This window comes from Apium graveolens, unplaced genomic scaffold (genome assembly GCF_009905375.1).
Source record: "Apium graveolens cultivar Ventura unplaced genomic scaffold, ASM990537v1 ctg3812, whole genome shotgun sequence".
In the NCBI taxonomy this organism is placed as follows: domain Eukaryota; kingdom Viridiplantae; phylum Streptophyta; class Magnoliopsida; order Apiales; family Apiaceae; genus Apium; species Apium graveolens.
Genome location: NW_027418281.1, coordinates 106,581 through 126,875, shown reverse-complemented (window position 1 = coordinate 126,875; position 20,295 = coordinate 106,581). Strand labels below are relative to the sequence as shown.

Below are 20,295 nucleotides of genomic sequence, written 5' to 3'. Positions count from 1 at the left end.
TGTTAGCTGCGCTTTTGTAATAGTCTCCTTTGTAATTGAATTTTCGATTAGTAAATTGTATTTTATATTAGTTTTGATTTAGATTTAATGGTCCGAAAGTGCGGGCCGTTACAATTATATTCGTTTACTATAAATTAAAAATAAAAAAATTAAATTGGACAAGTACAAGAAAAAAAACATAAAACTCACAATATTCCGTTATAATAAAAATTCGAAAATACAATTTCGAACAAATAATTAAAAAATACTTTTTCACTCAAAAATTTTAAATTCAATATTTAATTTAAATATTTTAGTTTAAAATATTAATTCAAAAATATAAAAATATAAGTTCGAAAAAATATCTAAAAATTTATTTTGAAAAAAAAAATTAGAAAAAATAAAGCGGGGAAGAACCGTTACATTTAAAACAGCATCCTCCACCAATGTTTCATTGCACTAGCCGCAATGAAACAATGTTGTAGGTGGCAGAGGGTATTTTTTTATTTGTTACGAAAAAATGTTTAGCATTCTGGGGGGCTGAGTTATTTTATATTTTTTTATAGGTAACGAAAAATCGATAAAAAATTTATTTTTTTAGTTTTCCATATTTTCAAATTTTAGCATTATATTCGTTTACTATAAATTAAAAATTGATAAATTAAATTGGACAAGTACAAAAAAAATAAAAAAAAAACTTAAAAATCACAATATTTAAAAAACATAAATCTCATAATATTCCGTTATAATAAAAATTCAAAAATAATATTTCGAACAAATAATTAAAAAATACTTTTCCACTCAAAAATTTTAAATTAATTATTTAATTTAAATATTTGAGTTTAAAATATTAATTAAAAATTATCAAAATATAAGTTCGAAAAAATATTTAAAAATTAATTTTTAACAAAAAAAATGAATTAGAAAAAATAAAGCAGGTAAGAACCGTTACATTTAAAACAGCGTCCTCCAGTAATGTTTCATTGCACTAGCCGCGATGAAACAATGTTGTAGGTGACAGAGGGTATTTTTTTATTTGTTACGAAAAAATGTTTAGCATTCTGGGGGCTGAGTTGTTTTATATTTTTTATAGGTAACGAAAAATCGATAAAATATTATTTTTTTAGTTTTCCATATTTTCAATTTTTAGCATTATATTCGTTTACTATAAATTAAAAATTGATAAATTAAATTAGACAAGTACAAGAAAAATAAAAAAAACCCATAAAACTGACAATATTAAAAAAAACATAAAACTCACAATATTCCGTTATAATAAAAATTCGAAAATACTATTTCGAACAAATAATTAAAAAATACTTTTTTACTCTAGAATTTTGAATTCAATATTTAATTTAAATAATTTAGTGTAAAATATTAATTCAAAAATATCAAAATATAAGTTCGAAAAAATATTTAAAAATTCTTTTGTAACAAAAAAAAATTAGAAAAAATAAAATGGGTAAGAACCGTTACATTTAAAACAACGTTCTCCAACAATGTTTTATTGCACTGGTGTGCAATGAAACAATGTTGTTGCACTAGTGTAATGAAACAATGTTGTAGGGGTTGCCGCAATGCTTCATTGCGGCAGGTGGTTGCTAGAAACACCTGTGGCTGCGGAAAGGCACCCATATATATATATATATATATATCTGCTTCTTACTAAAATCACAAGTTTTAGTTTGTAATATTCATTAGTACTTTTACCATGAAATTGAGTCAAAAGAGGGAGCAAAAATGGTGATGGTGTGTTAAACGAGTTAGGGTGAATACCTCATGGACTCAAAATAACTCAGGAAGACGATTTTATACATGTGGTACAGTGAAGGTAATTGGAACAGTAACAGTTGTGGCTTGATTTTATACGTTTTTATACTTGATTATAAATTTTGATTTTTTGTTGCTTCAAATTTTATAGGAAGTTGGTGTTGGATGTCATTCTTTCAAATGGTTTGATCAAGATTTCAGTGGAAGAACATTTGACGTGATTACCCATTTAAATCACATAAATTTTTGGAGGAAAAATGAAGCTTGTGGAGGAAAATCTTGCATAAAATAGTGAAAAAAGGAAGGTCTTGAAAGAAGGTGTTCGTGATTTTCTTCCAGCTCATTTGACTTATCCCCGGTTAAGCAAAAAGCTTTACCTGCAGGATTGTCATCTTTCACAAAAGGAAATTTTCTTTTAGGAATTTTTACTTGATCAATTGTGTTTTCTTGTGTGACCATTGGTTCTTCTACTTGAGTTTCCACATGTGCTTCATCCTCTATGCCTTTATCTACCATATTTACATTTCTCCTAACTTGAAGCTTCTGCCTCGTGACCTGTTTTGTTTTCTCAGAAGTCATACCAGCTTTCACAGTCCTTGTGTTTTTTTGTGTGACCACTGGGTCCTGAGCTTCAGTTTGTACAGGATCCTCAACATGAAATTGTTGGCCCTTATCAATTTTTTTTTCTTGGTTCCTTACTTGAAGTTGTTCCTCCTTAGCTCTTTAGTGTTGTTCTTCTTCACAACATTTGCAGAGTTCTTCACTGAAGATTGACCTTGGTCATACTCTTTTGTGTGTGTTTTCTCAAGTGGCACTCCATTCTTATCTGGACAATTAGACTTCCTGTGTGTTTCATGGCCACATGTGCTGCATGCCTGATCTTCTTATTGTTATACCTCTGCAGAATAGGTCATGATTGTGATGGTTGAGACCTATTACCACCCTCTCAGCTTTCCTTTCTCCTCATTCTTTTTGGTCTTCCCCTTAAATTTGTTGAAAGATCTGGTGGAAGTAGCTCTTCAATGGAGTGTATCTCCAAAAACTTCTCACCCTTTAAGGCTTCAAGTAGGAAGCTATAAGATGCCAAAAATTCTCTTTCTTGTAGAAATCAGATACATAGTCTACGGGATGGTGTCTTCTGTCATGGATGACAGCTATGGCATGTTCACATGATATACCAGTCAAGTCATAGACTCTGCAATCACAAGACCTTGCATCTAGATCAACTGTCACAACTCTGGTCCCCATTTTCACTGAATAAGTTGTTGAACCATTCCAGCTAGCTCTTCAATTCCTTGATTTTGTGACATCACATCCAGCTTCTTCTTTAAATAGGACACAACTGAGAGTCATACCTAATCATGGCATCTCTGTTCACTCCGATCCTAGTAAAGAGCTTAAATTATATTTTCTCGATCATATTCAGCAAGAACATGTACCTACACATATTCACCAAGGACATTGCAAATTTGAAAGTAAAGAACATATTCACCAATGACATTACACATTTGAAAGTAAAGAACAGTTTGACTCGTTTACACCCCTAGTCAGAGCGATTTAGGTTAGGCATAATATAAGGTACTTATTGCATTTGATGCTTCAAAAAAAATAAACCGGTAGCTGTTGTTGTACTCGAATTTGGTATCGGCCTAAATTAAGGCGCATAAAGAGGTATGCCAGAATTGTTTGGTTTAATGAAACAGTAAGGCTCATGATTGATTAGGATGAAGATAGTTGTAAATGAGTTACCCGAGCTGTGTGAAATAATAGACTATTTTTAAAAGTTGACGTATATAGATAAATTTATTATTAAAATTTTAAAAAAATTCTATTGATACTTGTCATGGCGATTCGATATAGTATATGAGAAATAAAGTCAATGTTGAAAATATAAATCGGAATTACGCAAGCTAGAGCTCAATTTGGAAATACAAACTTAAAATCCGGTCTTGCAATATCATTTATAAAATTATATTGAATGTTAAAATGCAAGTATTATTTTAAAGTGGACTACTATTTTAAAGTGGATTACTATTTTAAAACACACTAGGATTAAAAATATTTTCAGTATTTTCTAAATTTTATTTAAAAATGATTGATTGTATTGGGATTTCGAAGATGGACTCGGGGATAGAAATAATGTTTTGCACACTATTCGAGGCCAAACGGAATTCGAAATTGTAAACTCATAATTGGTTGGCCATCGAAATCGTACATTGTTTTCTTGCAAATTCAGTTTAATTTAGCAAGTCACTGTAATCTTCCGGTTGTTCGTGTAAACAATTGTTTGGTCAAAACCAAACCCATAATTAATAGCAGTTGTTTTAACTTGAATATTACGGTCAAGGCTTAGGGTACACTTGTTTTTTAAATGAAAAATACTACAAAATGAGTTACTAAAATATTTACAAATGGTACATATCAACATATTGGTTGGGTAAATATAAATTGACCCCTGCAGTTACATTAATAGGACTAACTGAATTTTTTTATTGTGTCACATCACCCATGACATGTCATTTTGTGACAATTTTTTGTAATTTTTTTTGTACTTCTAATATTACTCATTTTAAATTACTAAAATTAGAAATTATTAACTGAATGATTGCATTTTATTTATTATATAAAACAAAAAATGGGTCCTTCATACGCGTCTAAGAAGAAATATCAAAATTTTAGGTTGTTGGTAAGTTGAAAAATGATTTCAACCCCTTCTTATTATATTTTAATTTCTTGAAATTCGACTAGACTCAGGACAATATTTAGTTAATTCAGTGTCGACTGAATAACTGCGTACATCCATGATGCATGAAAATTAAGATGAGCACAAAAGCTTGAAAAGCACGCTAAAATACAAAGAAATGACCAAAAAGAAAAATTTGCAATCAAGCAATAGGATAATTATTGAGACAAAACCAGCAAGAAAAAGCTACAAAACTTTCAAGTAAACAAATAAACAATGAGATTTGTACTATACTTTTAATTAAAGAAACTAATTAAGCACGGGACCGCGTCATTAAAGTTAACTCACCTGCAAAACCTCCATTACTCATTAACGTAAGGGCAAAGTTTCACTGCATCAAATGACAAAAATATTCACATGGACTCTTTTGGGATTCTTAAAAATAATAATTTATATCTTAAAAACTAAAAATGTTACATAAGTGTTATATTATTTATAAATTATTTAAGGCATAACTTTTTTGTAAATTTGGGATGTGGTTGATTGACCATAAATTATAAGTCGAGAAATTAAAAAAATTTAACAACTTGTTTTAGTGGAATAACTTTAATACATGACTTAAAGTTAAATAGATAAAATTTAAAAATAAAAATTATTATAAGTAATCACTGTTTGCAAAAAAAAAAATATTATGTATATAAAATAAAATTATTATCTGTATATAAACCGTGCAAACAGTGCATAATTCTAAAAATCATTGATTTTACTCATTAATTACCTAATTAATTATTATAAAACATCTTCCACGATTAATCTCTCTATATTTATTTTAAACTATTATATTGAATTTGATAAATTGAAAATTATTATATCTTTTTAATATATTCAATTAGTCGCTAAAACATATTTTTACCGAACATGCCATCTGACCCATCAGTTCGGTCAGAAACCGAACTGAAACGAATTAACCAAAAATTGAATAACAGATTTTTTTGTAACTGAACCGAACCGAACTTACTCATAAACCTAACCGAAAATCGAGCTGAAATATTTCAGCTTTTAAAATCGAAATATTAAAAAAACATATATTAAAGTTTATAAATAAATTTGAGAAATTAAATTAAAAAAATGTAAGGCAGTAATAAAACCTTCGATACAAATTAAAATATCATTGGCCATTAATTCAACACCAAAGTTAGCTCTGCACAATGCATTCTAGTATTCAGTTACTTAAGATAGAAAACTTATTACATAATTAGATGAAGAAAAAAAATTGAAATAAGAATTAATAACAACTAGTTATTGGATGAATTCATAAAAAATCTTTAATATTAAGAATCGATTGCTGGTTGGAGTACCTCATGGTCAAGAGGACAAATATTACAATATTAATATTAATTAAACTAATAATATTATATATATAATAAAATATATTTGTTTGTAAAATATAATCTATTAAAATATATAAATATAATTCAGTTAATTCGGTTAAAACAGAACCGATATACAAAAAATCAAATCAAACCAAATTTATTTCGATATAAACTGAAAAACTGAAATTTTAGAAAAAATTCAAACCGATCCGAACCGAATCGAAATTAACCAGTCCCGTTAGATTTTTCGATTTTGATTCGGTTTTGATTCGGTTTTGATTCGGTTTTGCATAATTCTACGACCCACCATTCTAGTTGGATTATTATAACATTATTTAAAGTGGGCCCGCGTGAACCCCACGTGCCCTAGGCCCGGGAGTTATGTATCAAATGCCACCGTCTCAACTTTTCTTATTACGGTCAACCCTTGTAAAACGCAAAATGTGTTGACATTTCATCCAAGTCGACTGAATTTAGCTCAAGTAGAGCTGTAAGTTGGAAAGAACAATGATACAACATTGATACTATTTGTTCAATAAAAGCTGAAAAAACACAGTGTCGCTAGTGTTTTTAGTCGGCATAGATTCCTAATCTTATAATCAGTATTTAATTATAATGATTAATCTAAATATTAATCAAATATTTTTAAAATAGATAATAATAATAATAATAATAATAATAATAATAATAATAGAGATATTATAAATGATATCACTGTATAATGAGTTTTCAATTTAATACCGTGCAATATTTTTACTTCTAAATGATGCCATCGTACTATGTTATGGAGATCAGTTTTGATGTATTAAAAAATACTACCTCCGTTTTCCTCATTTTTTTTAAATTTTTTTTCACATGTTTAACACATATTCAGAGATAATTATAAAGTATAATTCCGAAATTTTTTTTATATAAAAATTTGAATATTATATTTTTATTTAAACAAAAAGAAATTTAAATTTTTTTATACAAATATATTTAATAAGAGCATTAAAGTGCGTGCCAAGACTTTTTACCCAATATAAAGAATTGAGGGGGATATAGGGGTATATAATTTATGACTTAAAATTAAAAAATGTTACTTATATATTATTAGGTGTTTGAATAAAAATAATTTTAACCCAATTGTTTTACATGGTATAATTCAGTGACGGATTCAGACAAAAATGCAACCCGACACAATTTTTTTTCGATAAACAATTTCAAAATAGATAATATGCTTAAAAATTTCCGGGGATTTTTGATGGTCAAATTATTAAAAAACATGCACGACGATAATACTTGTTTTAAATTGAGTTTTGCGAACTCAAAATAATCAACTGAAATTCTTTTTTTGAATATTATTTTGAGATCTAAATTTTTATTTACAAAAAAAAATAGGAAAAAAATATTTTAATCAAACCTCCTGTATGTGCTACAAAGTCAAACCTGATATGTTAAAAAAAGGGTAACATTCATTAACTGAACCCTATTTGTATTTGGATCTAGCATCGACATACACTTCTGAAAACCTCAGCTTGCTTTTGAAAAATCTTGTTAATTTTAATGGACTATAAGATTGACAAATATTGTGTGCATGGTTCCAAGAAAGACTTAAAACCAGTGTTCTAAAAATCGGTTTAGGCGGCCGCCTAGCGCGTAGGCGCTAGGGGGTGGTAAAACGCTCCGACTCGGACCTAGGCGGTGATTTAGGCGTTTTTTCAAAAAATCGGGTCAAAATCGGGATTAGGCGGTCTAGGCGGTCAAAAATCGGTCCTAGGCGGTCTAGGCGGAAAATAACTAATTTTTTTTTTTTTTACGTTTTTATAATTTTAAATCATTAATTTCATAATTTCACACAATTTATAATATAAAGTATTGGTAAGAAGTAACAAGTAATCTAATATATTTATTTTCTCACTTAAAATATAAAAATAACATATTATAATTAATTTAAAAGTGTGAATTAAAATATAGTTAATATTGTAAACTCAATAATTTGTACATAACACATGTCAAATGTGTAGATATTGTTTAATACCATTCTAATTTCTTTTTTCAAACAAATATTTGACATGTTGATCATTATATAATTATAAAAATTAAAAAAATATTGTTTATATTCTTCCGATTAATGTTCCGATTAATCGGTCCGATTAATCTCCGACTTGCCGATTAATCTCTCGAAAGTACCCTCACCGCCCTGGCACGCCTAGCGATTTCTGGAACACTACTTAAAACTCGGGCATCTGTTGTCTTTTGCTATAATGTCACATATGCCACCTACCAAATTCTTTTAAACTCTGCCAACATGTTCAATTTAACTATTAATACTCTGTTTTACATGATTAATATTTGTCCTTGTGAGCTGTTATTCTCTCATGCAAGTTGCTGACCTTTTCTTGTTTCTTCACATGCAGTTCAAAGCTAAACAGATTTAATAATCATTTAGTGTATTCTGTTATATTCATTCAATTCTTCTTTTATTAGAATCATGCATTTGCCTTTATGAAACACACAGATCACCACGGGTTAAGCTACCCCATATCAAATACCAATGCCCTTTTTATCCACCTACATTATTACCTGCAGATCCACTCTTTTAATACACTTTGTTGTTATCTCAACACCTGATGCAACAGCTTACATTAAACTCATCCATGGTGCATTTTGAGACTTCAAGTTGATAGTTCAATACACTTGCAAAATGAGACAAACTCAGACTAATAAGTTCCTGTTGTTTGCTCTTCTTTCTGTTCTGTTTCTTCCTGTTTCAATATCACAGATTACTCCAGGTGAAAAGAACATTCTTTTTCAAGTTCAGAAACTTCTTGAATATCCACAAGTGCTTCAAGGCTGGACTAACAACACAAGTTTCTGTTATCTCCCTCCTTCAAACTCTGTATCAATAGTTTGCTCAGGTAATCATATCACTAAGCTGAGTATTACTGGAAACAGAACACCTAGAGAAACCCTGTCTAAAAAATTCTCAACTGATTCATTCTTCACTACTCTTACAAAGCTTTCAAGTTTGAAATCTTTGTCACTTGTTTCTTTGGGATTATGGGGTCCATTACCACATAAAATCAATAGGTTTTGGTCACTTGAAGTGCTCAACATTAGTTCTAATCAAATTTATGGTAATATTCCTTTGTCCATAGCAACTCTCAAGAATTTAAAGACTCTTGTTTTGGCTAATAATTTACTGAATGGGACTATCCCAGATCTAAAAAGCTTACAAAATCTCGAAAATCTTGACTTGGGTAACAATTTTCTTGGTCCTAAATTTCCTGCATTAAGTGAAAAAATTGTTAGTGTCATACTAAGAAACAATTCACTAAGATCTGAAATTCCCTCTGTTTTTGTAAAGCTTGTTAGGCTTCAAACTTTAGATGTCTCATCTAATAAGCTTGTTGGACCAATACCTCCTTTTATTTTCTCACTTCAATCTATTCAGTATCTCAATCTTGCTAAAAACAAGCTTAATGGTGCACTTTCTGCGAAGGTATCGTGCAACAAAAATCTTGTTTTCGTTGATATTTCGAATAACCTTTTGATAGGACAGTTGCCTTCTTGCATTAGATCAAATACTGTGAATAGAACTGTTATAAGTCTATGGAATTGTCTATCGAATACAAGTTCAAAGTATCAGCGTCCCAATTCGTTTTGCCGGAAAGAAGCAATAGCTGTAAAGCCTCCAGCTGAGGCGAAACCTGATGAACAATCAACCATGAAGCTTGGTGTTGTTCTTGGTATTATTGGAGGCATAGTGGTAGTAGTTGGTGCATGTGGAGTATTGTTTTTGGTCATTTTTAGAAGAGCACAAGCTAAAAAATCTGGAGATTTTAGAAGTGACAGCTTTGTTTTCGACCCAAATCCTGATCATGGCTCTCCAACTGTAGATAACAGTAAGTTCTTTGTTTGCATTTTGCATTTATCTAACTTATGATATTTTTAGTTGTTACAATTTTGTCATGATGAATGCTTAAATTTGTGAAGGGCATAAACCACAAACAATGAGGAGAATGGCGACATTCGGACTCCCACCCTATCAAAATTTTACACTGGATGAAATGGAAGAGGCAACAAACAACTTTGATCCATCAAATCTGGTGGGAGAAGGCTCCCAAGGACAGGTACAAATTTTGTTCTTTACTCTCTGTAGGTTAATCTTAAAGAGCACAAGTGTAATTGACACAAGCATTGCTAATTTAGAGAGGGGAGTTTTCCCTGCTTTTTCATTTTTACCGTTAGACAAGCCAAGGATACTAATTTCCAATGTTGCCACAGATTTATAAGGGATGGCTGAGAGATGGATCAACAGTACTGGTGAGATGTCTAAAAGTAAGACAGAAGCACTCGACTCAAACACTGAAACAACATGCAGAGATGGTATCTAAGCTTAGACACCGGCATCTAGTATGCGTTCTTGGACACTGCACTGTCTCGTACACAGACCACCCCAGCTCTGCGAGCACTGTCTTTATAGTTCAAGAATACATGATCAAAGGATCACTTAAAGATCATCTTTCAGGTATTTATTTCATAAATAACTATTTCAGTGCTAATTGAAAACATTGTAGTATCAGCTTCAGTTACTAGTTTTTGGTACTTTTTAATGTAGATACGAGGAAGAGAGAAGTCCTTAAATGGCCGCAAAGAATGTCCATAGCCATGAGTATTGCGAAGGGAATCCAATTTTTGCACACAGAACTAGTACCTGCAATTTTCGGGAATAATTTAAAGGTTGACAACATATTGCTGGATGATGGTCTTGCACCAAAAATCACTAATTATAAGATACCCTTTCCATCCAAGGTAAATGTTTAAACTCACATCAGTAAATAATGTCATGGCTCAACACATAAATATCTGAATCTTGTACAAAATTTACAGCAAGGTTCCGAAAGCCCTCTGAACAATCGACATGGCGCATCTAATCTTCAGAACAGGTTTGTCACATCTCTCCATTATTGGGCAAGAGAGTTTTATTTTCTGTATTTTTTTTCTCATTAAAGCTGAATTTGTAGCAGTGAAAATCCGGAGAAAGATGACATTTACCAGTTTGGGGTGATATTATTACAACTCGTAACGGGTAAATTACTCAACTCCACGGGTGAAATAGCAGATACGAAAGTTCAGGTATATACATTCTTTGTTTCAGTTGTGTACATTTAGAATTGCAAGCAATTTGGTATGAACCGGTACATTTGCTATTGCAGCTGGAAATGAACCTAGTGGAATCACCAGCAAAATTACGAGAGGCTGTTGACCCTTTGATACGAGGCACATTTGCTTATGAATCATTGAAAACTGCAGTTCAAATTTCAGTGAACTGTCTAAGTGATGATTCAGATAAGCGTCCAACGATTGACGATGTTCTTTGGCATATGCAGTACTCAATACAAGTTCAAGAGGGATGGACAAGTAGTGGAAACCTTAGTACAAAGATGTAACTATGAACCCTCCAACTCTGCTACTCTGTATCTGCCATTTTAATTTAGATGATGGTAAATAATTTGAACATAAAAATCATTAGGTCGTTTGGGTTGGTTTGGGAAGTGTAGTTAATAATTTCACCCTTAGTGTACCGTGTTTTTCTGCAATTTACTCTCTAGGTAGTTTCATTTGGCTTAGTTGGGACGTATAGTTAATAAAATTTGCGCACCTATTTTTTAATTTTTGTTACCATGTTGCTTTGTAAGTCTGGTTTTCGAGATGAAATATTTACATGAGCAATGATCCTGGTAGTAGGAGTAACATATGCGTGCATTTTATCCTCTCCGTATATGTATATTTCACGTGTACGTTAACAATCGACTTGAGAAAAATTTGACTTCTGCAGAAGTATATCATGACAGAGGAGCATAGTTTTAAAAAGATATTTCTGTCAATTGGGAATAATTGTCATACAAGCAAAAGGTAGAAGCATTCACACAACCCAATTGTTTGAGGCTTGAGCATTATTGATACATTGAACAATAATTAAGTTATGAATCAAAGCTAGCTCAGTGAACATTCTTGCTGTGTCTGAACTGGCAGGTGACTTGGAAAATAGAATTAGTTCGACATCAAAAGGCAAAATAGTGGATAGATTCTTAATAATGCAGCACGCCTTTGATAATTGATATTATTGTGACTGCAACACACACACACACACTGATTTCAACAAAATAGATGTAAAACTCAGAAACAGAACACATTGATTTGGGAGATAACACAGTTGATCTACACAGACTTTGTACCAGGCTTTTGTTTGTGCCTTTCTATGCAATATAGCAGAATCAAGAAATTACATGTTCATTGTTTTACAAACTGCAAAAATTCAAAAGCATTCAGTGACCTCCATTAGAGGTGCCTATATGAACTGTCAGTATCGAAACTGCACAATAACAAAGATGTATAAATACTCCACCTACCTTGATCAATGATGCACCAAATGATGGTTATGAATTGCTATCCAATTGATTCAGATGCATGTCATGCATGCAATTCATCAATGCCTTCTAGATTCCATCCAAACATGGGTGCTTTGAGTATCATTATCCATCCACATGTTAAAGAAAATATTACTATGTTTTTACTCACTCCGTTTGGAAAATATTAATTTTAATTATACTGCAAAAACACTTTAAAATGTATGCAGCATGACGAACCGTAGTTTTTCGAAACCGAAAGTTGATACTGTATTAATTTTTTACACACATTTTTAAAAATGATAAATTTATTTTATTTTCTTGCAAAACAAATGTCAATCAACAATACCTCGTACGTATTAAAAGACAGTACTAAAAAAACCTGAACAGGAATGATCAGTGATCCAAGTACAAAACATGAAGCGCGAAATAACAAAACTAGTAGCAGATGGCCTATACAAACAAGCTCTATCTCTATATTCACATTATCATGCCCGCTCCTTCAACCCCGGAAAATTCACATTTCCAGCTCTCCTCAAAGCTTGTGCCAAGCTTAACTTACCTTCTCATGGCCAAATACTCCATGCCCATCTACTCAAAACTGGGTTTCATGCTCACATTCACAGTGCAACTGCTCTTGTAGATATGTATGCAAAGCTTCATTTTTTAGAAAATGCACTCAAACTGTTTGATGAAATTACTGAACCACCTATTGTTTTGTTTAATGTTGTGATTTCTGGGTTTTCTTCGAATGGGTGTTATAAGGACGCTTTTAGGATTTTTAGGGAAGTTGGTGTGAGAAAGTTGAGGCCTGATTCGGTTAGTATTGCTAGTTTGTTGTCGGTGTGTCGAGATGTTAGAGAAGGGTGTCAAGTACATTGTTGGGGGATCAAGATTGGTGTTGAGGTTGATGTGTATGTGGGAACTTCACTTGTGACAATGTATTCAAAATGTAGGGAATTAGTTTTGGCGTCGAAGGCGTTTGAGCAGATTGGAGAGAAGAGTTTGGTGTGCTATAATGCACTTGTTTCAGGGTTGGTTTTAAATGGAGTTCCTTTATTGGTCTTGGATGTGTTTAGGGAAATTAGAAGGTCAGTTCAGGAACCTAATTATGTGACATTTGTGTCTGTTCTTTATACTTGTTCGGAGATTAAGTATGTTCAGTTTGGTAGGCAGGTTCACGGGTTCCTTGTCAAAATTGGAATGAATTTCGATACTATGGTTGGAACTGCACTTCTTGATATGTACTGTAAATGTGGTTGTTTGCATGCAGCTGAGGATCTATTTAAAGACTTGAAGGGAAGAAGGAACTTAATAACGTGGAATTCAATGATAGGAGGAATGATGTTGAACGGTGAAACTGAGAATGCTATTGAACTTTTTATGCAAATAGAGTCCGAAGAGTTAAAACCAGATTCAGCAACATGGAATTCAATTATCAGTGGGTTTTCTCAGCTAGGGAAAGAGATGGAAGCTTTTCTTCTTTTCAAGAAAATGCAATCAGATGGTGTTGCACCAACATTAAAAACCATTACTAGCTTGTTATCTGTTTGTTCGAGTATGCTTGCTTTGCGTTGTGGAAAAGAGATTCATGGACATGGTATTAGACTCGATATAAATGATGATGATTTTTTTGCTACGACACTTGTAGATATGTATATGAAAAGTGGTGAATCTTCTCATGCGAAACAAATATTTAATAAGTTTGAGCTAAAGCCTAGAGATCCAGCTATATGGAACACAATGATTTCTGGGTATGGGAGAAATGGAGAGCATGAAGATGCTTTTCAGATATTTAGGCAGATGCTGGAAGAGAATGTCAAACCAAATTCAGCAACTTTTAATTGTATATTATCCGTTTGCAGTCACTCTGGTGAAGTTGACAAAGGTCGTGAAATCTTTAGGTTAATGGATTCGGTCTATGGCTTGAAACCAACTACGGAGAATCTTAGTTGCATGGTAGACCTCCTGGGTCGATCTGGTCATCTTGATGAAGCTTGGAAACTATTACAAGACATACCAGAACCTTCAAATTCAATGTTCTCTTCTCTACTTGGGGCATCAAAGTATCATTTAGAACCCAAGCTTGGGAAAGACATGGCTGAGAGACTGTTAGTTTCGGAACCTGACAACCCAACTCCATATGTTATTTTGTCAAATATATATGCTGGGCTGGGAAGGTGGCAAGATGCGAAGAGGGTAAGAGAAATGATAGATAGAAAAAAATTGAAAAAAATTCCTGCATATAGTTTGGTTGGGTTGACATTATAAGACTCCTCCAGTACCCTATCAGAAGTCAAAGTAAAACTAATATTCATATATTCTTGACAGCTACATGGTCTTGATACATCAATTCTTGATTTCTTGCCTTGTTAATCCCAGATAGTTCTCGACATAGTTGGGGGGTTCAAAGATAAAGCATGATATTATGTCCCTAAGCGTAATCACACCAACAACTTCTATGTCATTGGCACCGACGACATAAACTCTATGAACCATCTTTGAAGCAAGAATGTGTATCACATTTCCAATATTTGAAGAAAGACTGCACGTTACTGGTATGACAGCCTTCTCGGAATCACGGGCCTTTGAAGCAATGGTGTTCATGAAATCCTTCACAGTCAGCTCCCTGCAAGCATTATGCACAGATGACGGCAGCTGCAGAATATGTTATGCTATATGTATATCATACACATATGCGCATGTCTAAGGATATTCTCGGCCTGGGGGTATGTATGAATTCAAGTAACACAGTTGAGAGTTATAATCTAAATTTACCTAAATTTTGCAAAAAGTTCACGATTGAGCAATAGGAATCTGATATCTTTTATGCTTAGACTGCCTATAATATTCTTCTCTGGTCCTTCAGTGACTGGAAGGCCTCCAATTTGGTTATCTCTCATTAGCTTAAATGCTTCCAATACAAGTTCACTACTTTTGATGCTGATGACCTGACCAGCAACAAAGCAAAAGAATTACTAATTTTTTCTTAACATTCTGTTGATCTGCCAGACAAGGAATATACTGAGTTAATCATTTGTCACCTCATTAGTGGACATGAAAGGAAGACCAGCTTCAGTAATTGGTTGAGCAGCGATACTATCAAACCAGTCCCTTCCTTGGCAGTTCTCTAGACCCTTCACAACTGCAGACTGAGTTATGAAGTTCTTTATGGTTGGTTTTCCGCTTTCAATTATAGGTACGTTCCTCAGCCTATACTTGGAAAGAAGCAATAGAACACCCAACATCGAGCTATCTGCTGCAACCGGAATGAATGGTGCCCAGCGATAAGATGTGATGATGGACCTTACCTGCAAATAATTCCCAATCAAGCTAGTTTATGTTCTTCGAGTCGCATACTTTTAAATTAATTTAGAAGTTAGGAAATTTTTGTTGCTGTCACTCTTGTTATGGTTCCCATTAGTCTTGCAAAGAAAAAAAATATACTGTCATCTTTGATAAGCTCATAATCACATGTTAGCTTACTGTAGTTGATGCGAAAGGTTCTTCTTCTAGTATTACTTTATAAAAATCATCTCCCAGTGTATCAGCGGCTGATGAAGCATCTTTTCCCGCCCCTTGATCTGCAGCCAACCCCCCAGCAAGAGCTGCACCGATAGCAGCCGCAGCTAGGCCTGCAGCTGCCACAGGACCTGTTGCACCTGCTGCTAGTGCTCCGAGAGCACCAGCAGCGCCTGCACCTACTCCAGCAGCAGCTGCAGTGCTGGCTGACAAGGCAGCTGAAGCAATATCGGCACTCTCTAAAACCCATAGAACAATGGCAGAGAAATCTATGACCCCTAAATACCTTTCTCTCCAATCGACAGCGTTTACATTATTGGACTCGCACACGGGAGCCGCCAGGATGTTGGCTTCTGATAAAATCTTGATTGCCTCGCCAACCGATGCGTTTGCTTGAATTTCCAACACTACAAGGCCATTATATGGCGGGAAAACACATTCAATTATGTGTTAATCTAAAAAACTATAGTAGAACTATGAATGTATGATTTTAACCTTTGCCTCCAGGAACAATCGGGAAGGTTGAAACTGATATATTTGCAAATGCTTCGTTTAAAGTCTCCTGCAATGACATAGGCAGTTTCTTTCTATTCTGTACCCTCTCAAAGTAAACGCCATAGCTTGGATTCTGTACAGCTTGTTTTAAGTCTTGTAATTGCGCCATGTTTACTTGTATACCGAGCACACATACTAGAAAATTACAAAGTGATGTCTTAGTGTATTTAAAATCATAGACATTAACATAAGTACAACATTAGCATACTCCGAGTGTCACAGTCTCACAGATGATAATATTAACACTTTAACTCTCTATGTTAAGACCTTATGATTTTGAAAATTTGGAAAACTTAACGTGGCGCAGTTGTACAAGTGCTCTTTTACCCTGGTGTCCAGGATTCGAATCGTAGTTTGGATATCAAGGTTATAGCCCAAAGATGGGAAGGAAGAAAAAGATAGCCTAGTAGTAAAAGTTTAACACATGCTCATAGTTTATTATATGGTCGCGAGTTGTGATCCTCATTTCTCCATTTACCGTTCTTTAATTCAAAAATGGCTTATAAAGTGAGGGGAAATTCTTGAAATGTGATGTAGCTTTATCAAAACTTGGTGAAAGTTTTTAGAATTGCCCCATGCATGAAAGATCAAGGAATTTGCATTTTTTGGCCAGATGGTCATTTTTGTGAACACCAGAATAGGAACAATAATTAGGAAATAATTTGATTGGGTTGTAAAATGAAATTTGCAAGTGATGAAGGTGATCATCATTCATATAATCATATATCTAAGGAAAAAGATGGGAAGCAACATAAATATTACGCATACCGGGAAGATAATCCCTGCAAAGTAAGGAAGATCTCTGTTCTCGAAACTAAATACAGGAGGTTGCTGTTTCCGGTAATCAGATTTGTCTGACTGTCATCTCATATATGGCATGAGAGGCCACAATATTGTGTATTGTTTTAATAATTAATATCACACTGAAACTTTTGATTTATACTAATATTTAAAAACTATTTTGATATAAATATTAACAACATTATATAAAATTAAAAAAGAGTTGAAATGTCTATGATAAAATTTAATACTTTTGACACCAATAGAAGTTTATTTATAGAATATCATAGGATTTGTTCTGTTGCTCATTGCCTGAGGTTCCAATATATAGATCATAAAATTAACTTTCTCACTATATAGGTATGTATAGACTTTTATACATGGTAACATTGGTAAGAATGTAAAGTTATGATACATAACTAAAACTCTAATAAAGTTTACCATAAAAGTTTTATACATTTTTAAATCCATCACTTTCTAAAGTTCTCAGCAGAACCAGCAACGGAAGGACCTGTAGTTGAAGCAAATGGAGGAAAATCAAACTTTAGGTTCCCAACTTGCGGATATGTTGATTGCACTACTGTGGGTGTTTTATTCAAATAATTTGTAGGAAATCCGACATTTAAAGGCGATCCCATGTTTTCTGCAATGCCATTACCCTTCTTTCCAACTATTGATGAGATTGCTGCTGCCAATGCAGATTGAAAACTCGGGTTTGATGTGATTTCTTTTGTGGCATCTGCGATTTTCTCCATAGAAAATTGCAGTTGATGAGTCTGAGCACGGGTGTCTTTCTGAGGCATACTGTAGTTATTAGCTTGATATAATGGTGATTGAGATGGCAATTGTAATGGTGTTCCGGTATACAATGATGAATAAGATGATGATATATTGTGGTTTCTCCAATGCTCAAACGAGGGCGATGAGGAAGAAGCTGCAGAGAAGTTGAGACATGCAGCTGGAGAATACTGTGTTTGTTGAGGAGGAAAAAAGGTTGATGAGTATCTGTTGTAACGAGAGGAGGCGGATGGTGTGGTGAGGTCGAGAGTGATCGTGGGGTGTGATTGAGATGTCGAAATTGTTGTGTTTGGGATATAGAATGGAGGACGGTTAAAGTTGGTTGAGGTGGTGGAGGGGAAGCTGAGGCTTGGTTGTGAGGTGGATGTCGAGGAGGATTTAAGCATGGAAACAGCTGCACAAGTAGTAGAGGCCATTGCTGTTGCTGAAGGTGGAAGTGTGTGGTTGTGTATTCCTTCGTAGGTTGTTATGAGAATCGACAAGTCCCCCTGACATCTTTGCACCTAAAATTTGAAAAGAACAATCAGAATCAAGAATAATAGTATGTCTTAATAATGTACATCTAAAGTTTCATAATTCAAAATTTATTAGGATGCATAGATTGAAGATCAAAAATAATACACAGAAGATGAAGAAAAGAGCAAACACACATGTTTTCTCACAGGGCATGATGGTGACATGGTGCAACGGTAGTAAGCTCGAGGACATGGATTTCCTTTTGCTATCTTCTGTCCATATTTCCTCCATTGACAGCCATCGTTCATCTACATACATCATTAACAGAATTTATTATTCCATTAAAGATCAATAGCCAGTCATGCTAATATTAGTTTATTTAACATATATTTGAGTTTTTGGAAATTATACTCACCGTTGGGCCACTGCATACAGCTCGGACAGCAACTCTAGCCTTCTTTGCAGCATGCTGCTGCAAAAGATTTTCATCATCCTCCTCACTTCTCGCCGCCTTTAAACCTGTACTAGAAGTCGGAGGGCATTTATGATCATTCGAAGAATCTTCTTCAATTTTTCTGGGGCTTTGGCTCTTTGAGATCCCTGCATCAATATGATAATTTGAATATTCATATGATCTGCCATCCAACCTTAGCGCGAGTCCATGGTTCAAATTATCATCGTCCTGTTTGTTAACTTTCCGCAGGTAATCCTTGTTTTTAGTTTCTAATGGCAAAGATCTTCCAAGGCTAAGAACTACCAGCTCATCTTCTTTATCATCACCTTTGATGGAGCAATAGTTTTTCTCTTCTGGCTTATGATCAGTAGTTACAATATCGTCAATATGTTGTTGCAGAGTTTTGTAATCTTTCATCATGTTTGATAATACAAGTTTTAGCCTTCCGTTCTCTTGTCTCACTTCATCCATTTCATCAGCTGATTCACTTGATCGCCGCTGCAGTGTGTTCTGATCATATCAATCAAGTAAATTATTAGGTTTACATCTCCTTTATCTTCTTTTACATATAATTCCACGATGTTTAGATTGAATTGTTAATGAAAAGATTAAAGAAAAGGAGATGATCCGAAGCAAACAATTATTTCTGACATACTATATCACTGAAAATTTTTACGGCCCAAATGATGATCGCCGTGTAGATAAATCAAAAATTACACATACGGCCAAAACCCACAATAACATACATAATCTAAAGAACCGTTTACAAATTACAATTTTTTCCATAAGCAAAATATTACAAATTGTTGCATGCTTATAGCTAATTTTTTAAAAATTAGTCGGAGACATACGATTGTTAATTGAGATTTGCTATTTCAGCTAGAGAACTCATAATATACACATATAAGATGTGTATAGATATTTATTGATGAAAATAAAGTCTTCTTCATCTAAGTTTACATAAGTTCGACAATATAAACTACTTAAATCTCGTAAAAGATAAGATGGATACGCGAGTGTGAAATTAAAAGAAAAGTTGAAAAAGGAGAAAGCACCTTGGATGTGTGTGGTATAAGAGTAACCTCTTCCTTAATCTTGGAGCCTATTTCTAGAGTAGTTGCCATGGAAAAAATTGAGCTGCATATGCGTGCCTTGGACATTCGGTAGCATATATGATATATATATACACAACACACTTGGGAAAAATGAATAAAAGCACGAGGTTGACTTTGTTTATATCCAAAGTCGCAGGATTACATAATTATGTATTATTGAAAACACACTTGATCAGCATTTGCATGGTAGATAGATATATAATATTTGAAACTTAAACCGCCCAACAATTACACCCAAAAGTCTCTTTTAGCATGGATGTTACTGCTCGTCCCCGCTTTTCAACTATACTATTTAATATTACTTAAATTATACTTAAATAAATAGATATATGCCAAAATATTATTAATGTATGCTCATCTAGGTATGACAAAATAATCCGATCCGAAACCCGAAATTTTTGATTTATCGAACCTG

General features: G+C 33.4%; 4 protein-coding genes across 5 annotated transcripts; 2 read left to right on the top strand and 2 right to left on the bottom strand.

Annotated features, from left to right (window-relative positions):
* Positions 1–8,149: 8,149 nt before the first annotated feature.
* Positions 8,150–11,475, top strand: LOC141701429 (putative LRR receptor-like serine/threonine-protein kinase At1g14390). 2 transcript variants are annotated; one of them, XM_074505081.1, is made up of 7 exons: positions 8,150–9,692; positions 9,784–9,920; positions 10,075–10,318; positions 10,409–10,602; positions 10,681–10,736; positions 10,815–10,926; positions 11,007–11,475. In XM_074505081.1, the coding sequence occupies exons 1-7, from the start codon at positions 8,492–8,494 to the stop codon at positions 11,238–11,240; spliced, it is 2,178 nt and encodes a 725-aa protein (XP_074361182.1). In that variant the 5' UTR covers positions 8,150–8,491; the 3' UTR covers positions 11,241–11,475. The 2 variants fall into 2 exon arrangements, with proteins under 2 accessions (XP_074361182.1, XP_074361183.1); XM_074505082.1 differs by having other exon boundaries at positions 8,151–9,692; positions 10,818–10,926.
* A 1,075-nt stretch (positions 11,476–12,550) lies between these two features.
* LOC141701421 (pentatricopeptide repeat-containing protein At2g02750) lies at positions 12,551–14,680 on the top strand. The gene has a single exon (XM_074505071.1). The coding sequence runs from the start codon at positions 12,618–12,620 to the stop codon at positions 14,469–14,471; it is 1,854 nt and encodes a 617-aa protein (XP_074361172.1). The 5' UTR covers positions 12,551–12,617; the 3' UTR covers positions 14,472–14,680.
* Positions 14,550–17,169, bottom strand: LOC141701425 (SNF1-related protein kinase regulatory subunit gamma-1-like). The gene is made up of 6 exons (XM_074505078.1): positions 17,046–17,169; positions 16,218–16,412; positions 15,687–16,129; positions 15,245–15,511; positions 14,979–15,151; positions 14,550–14,829 (listed from the first exon to the last, which is right to left on the bottom strand). The coding sequence occupies exons 2-6, from the start codon at positions 16,384–16,386 to the stop codon at positions 14,550–14,552; spliced, it is 1,332 nt and encodes a 443-aa protein (XP_074361179.1). The 5' UTR covers positions 16,387–16,412; positions 17,046–17,169.
* Positions 17,170–17,468: 299 nt separating this feature from the next.
* On the bottom strand, positions 17,469–19,948 carry LOC141701431 (putative WRKY transcription factor 61). The gene is made up of 4 exons (XM_074505087.1): positions 19,821–19,948; positions 18,727–19,275; positions 18,506–18,619; positions 17,469–18,358 (listed from the first exon to the last, which is right to left on the bottom strand). The coding sequence occupies exons 1-4, from the start codon at positions 19,923–19,925 to the stop codon at positions 17,528–17,530; spliced, it is 1,599 nt and encodes a 532-aa protein (XP_074361188.1). The 5' UTR covers positions 19,926–19,948; the 3' UTR covers positions 17,469–17,527.
* Positions 19,949–20,295: the final 347 nt, after the last annotated feature.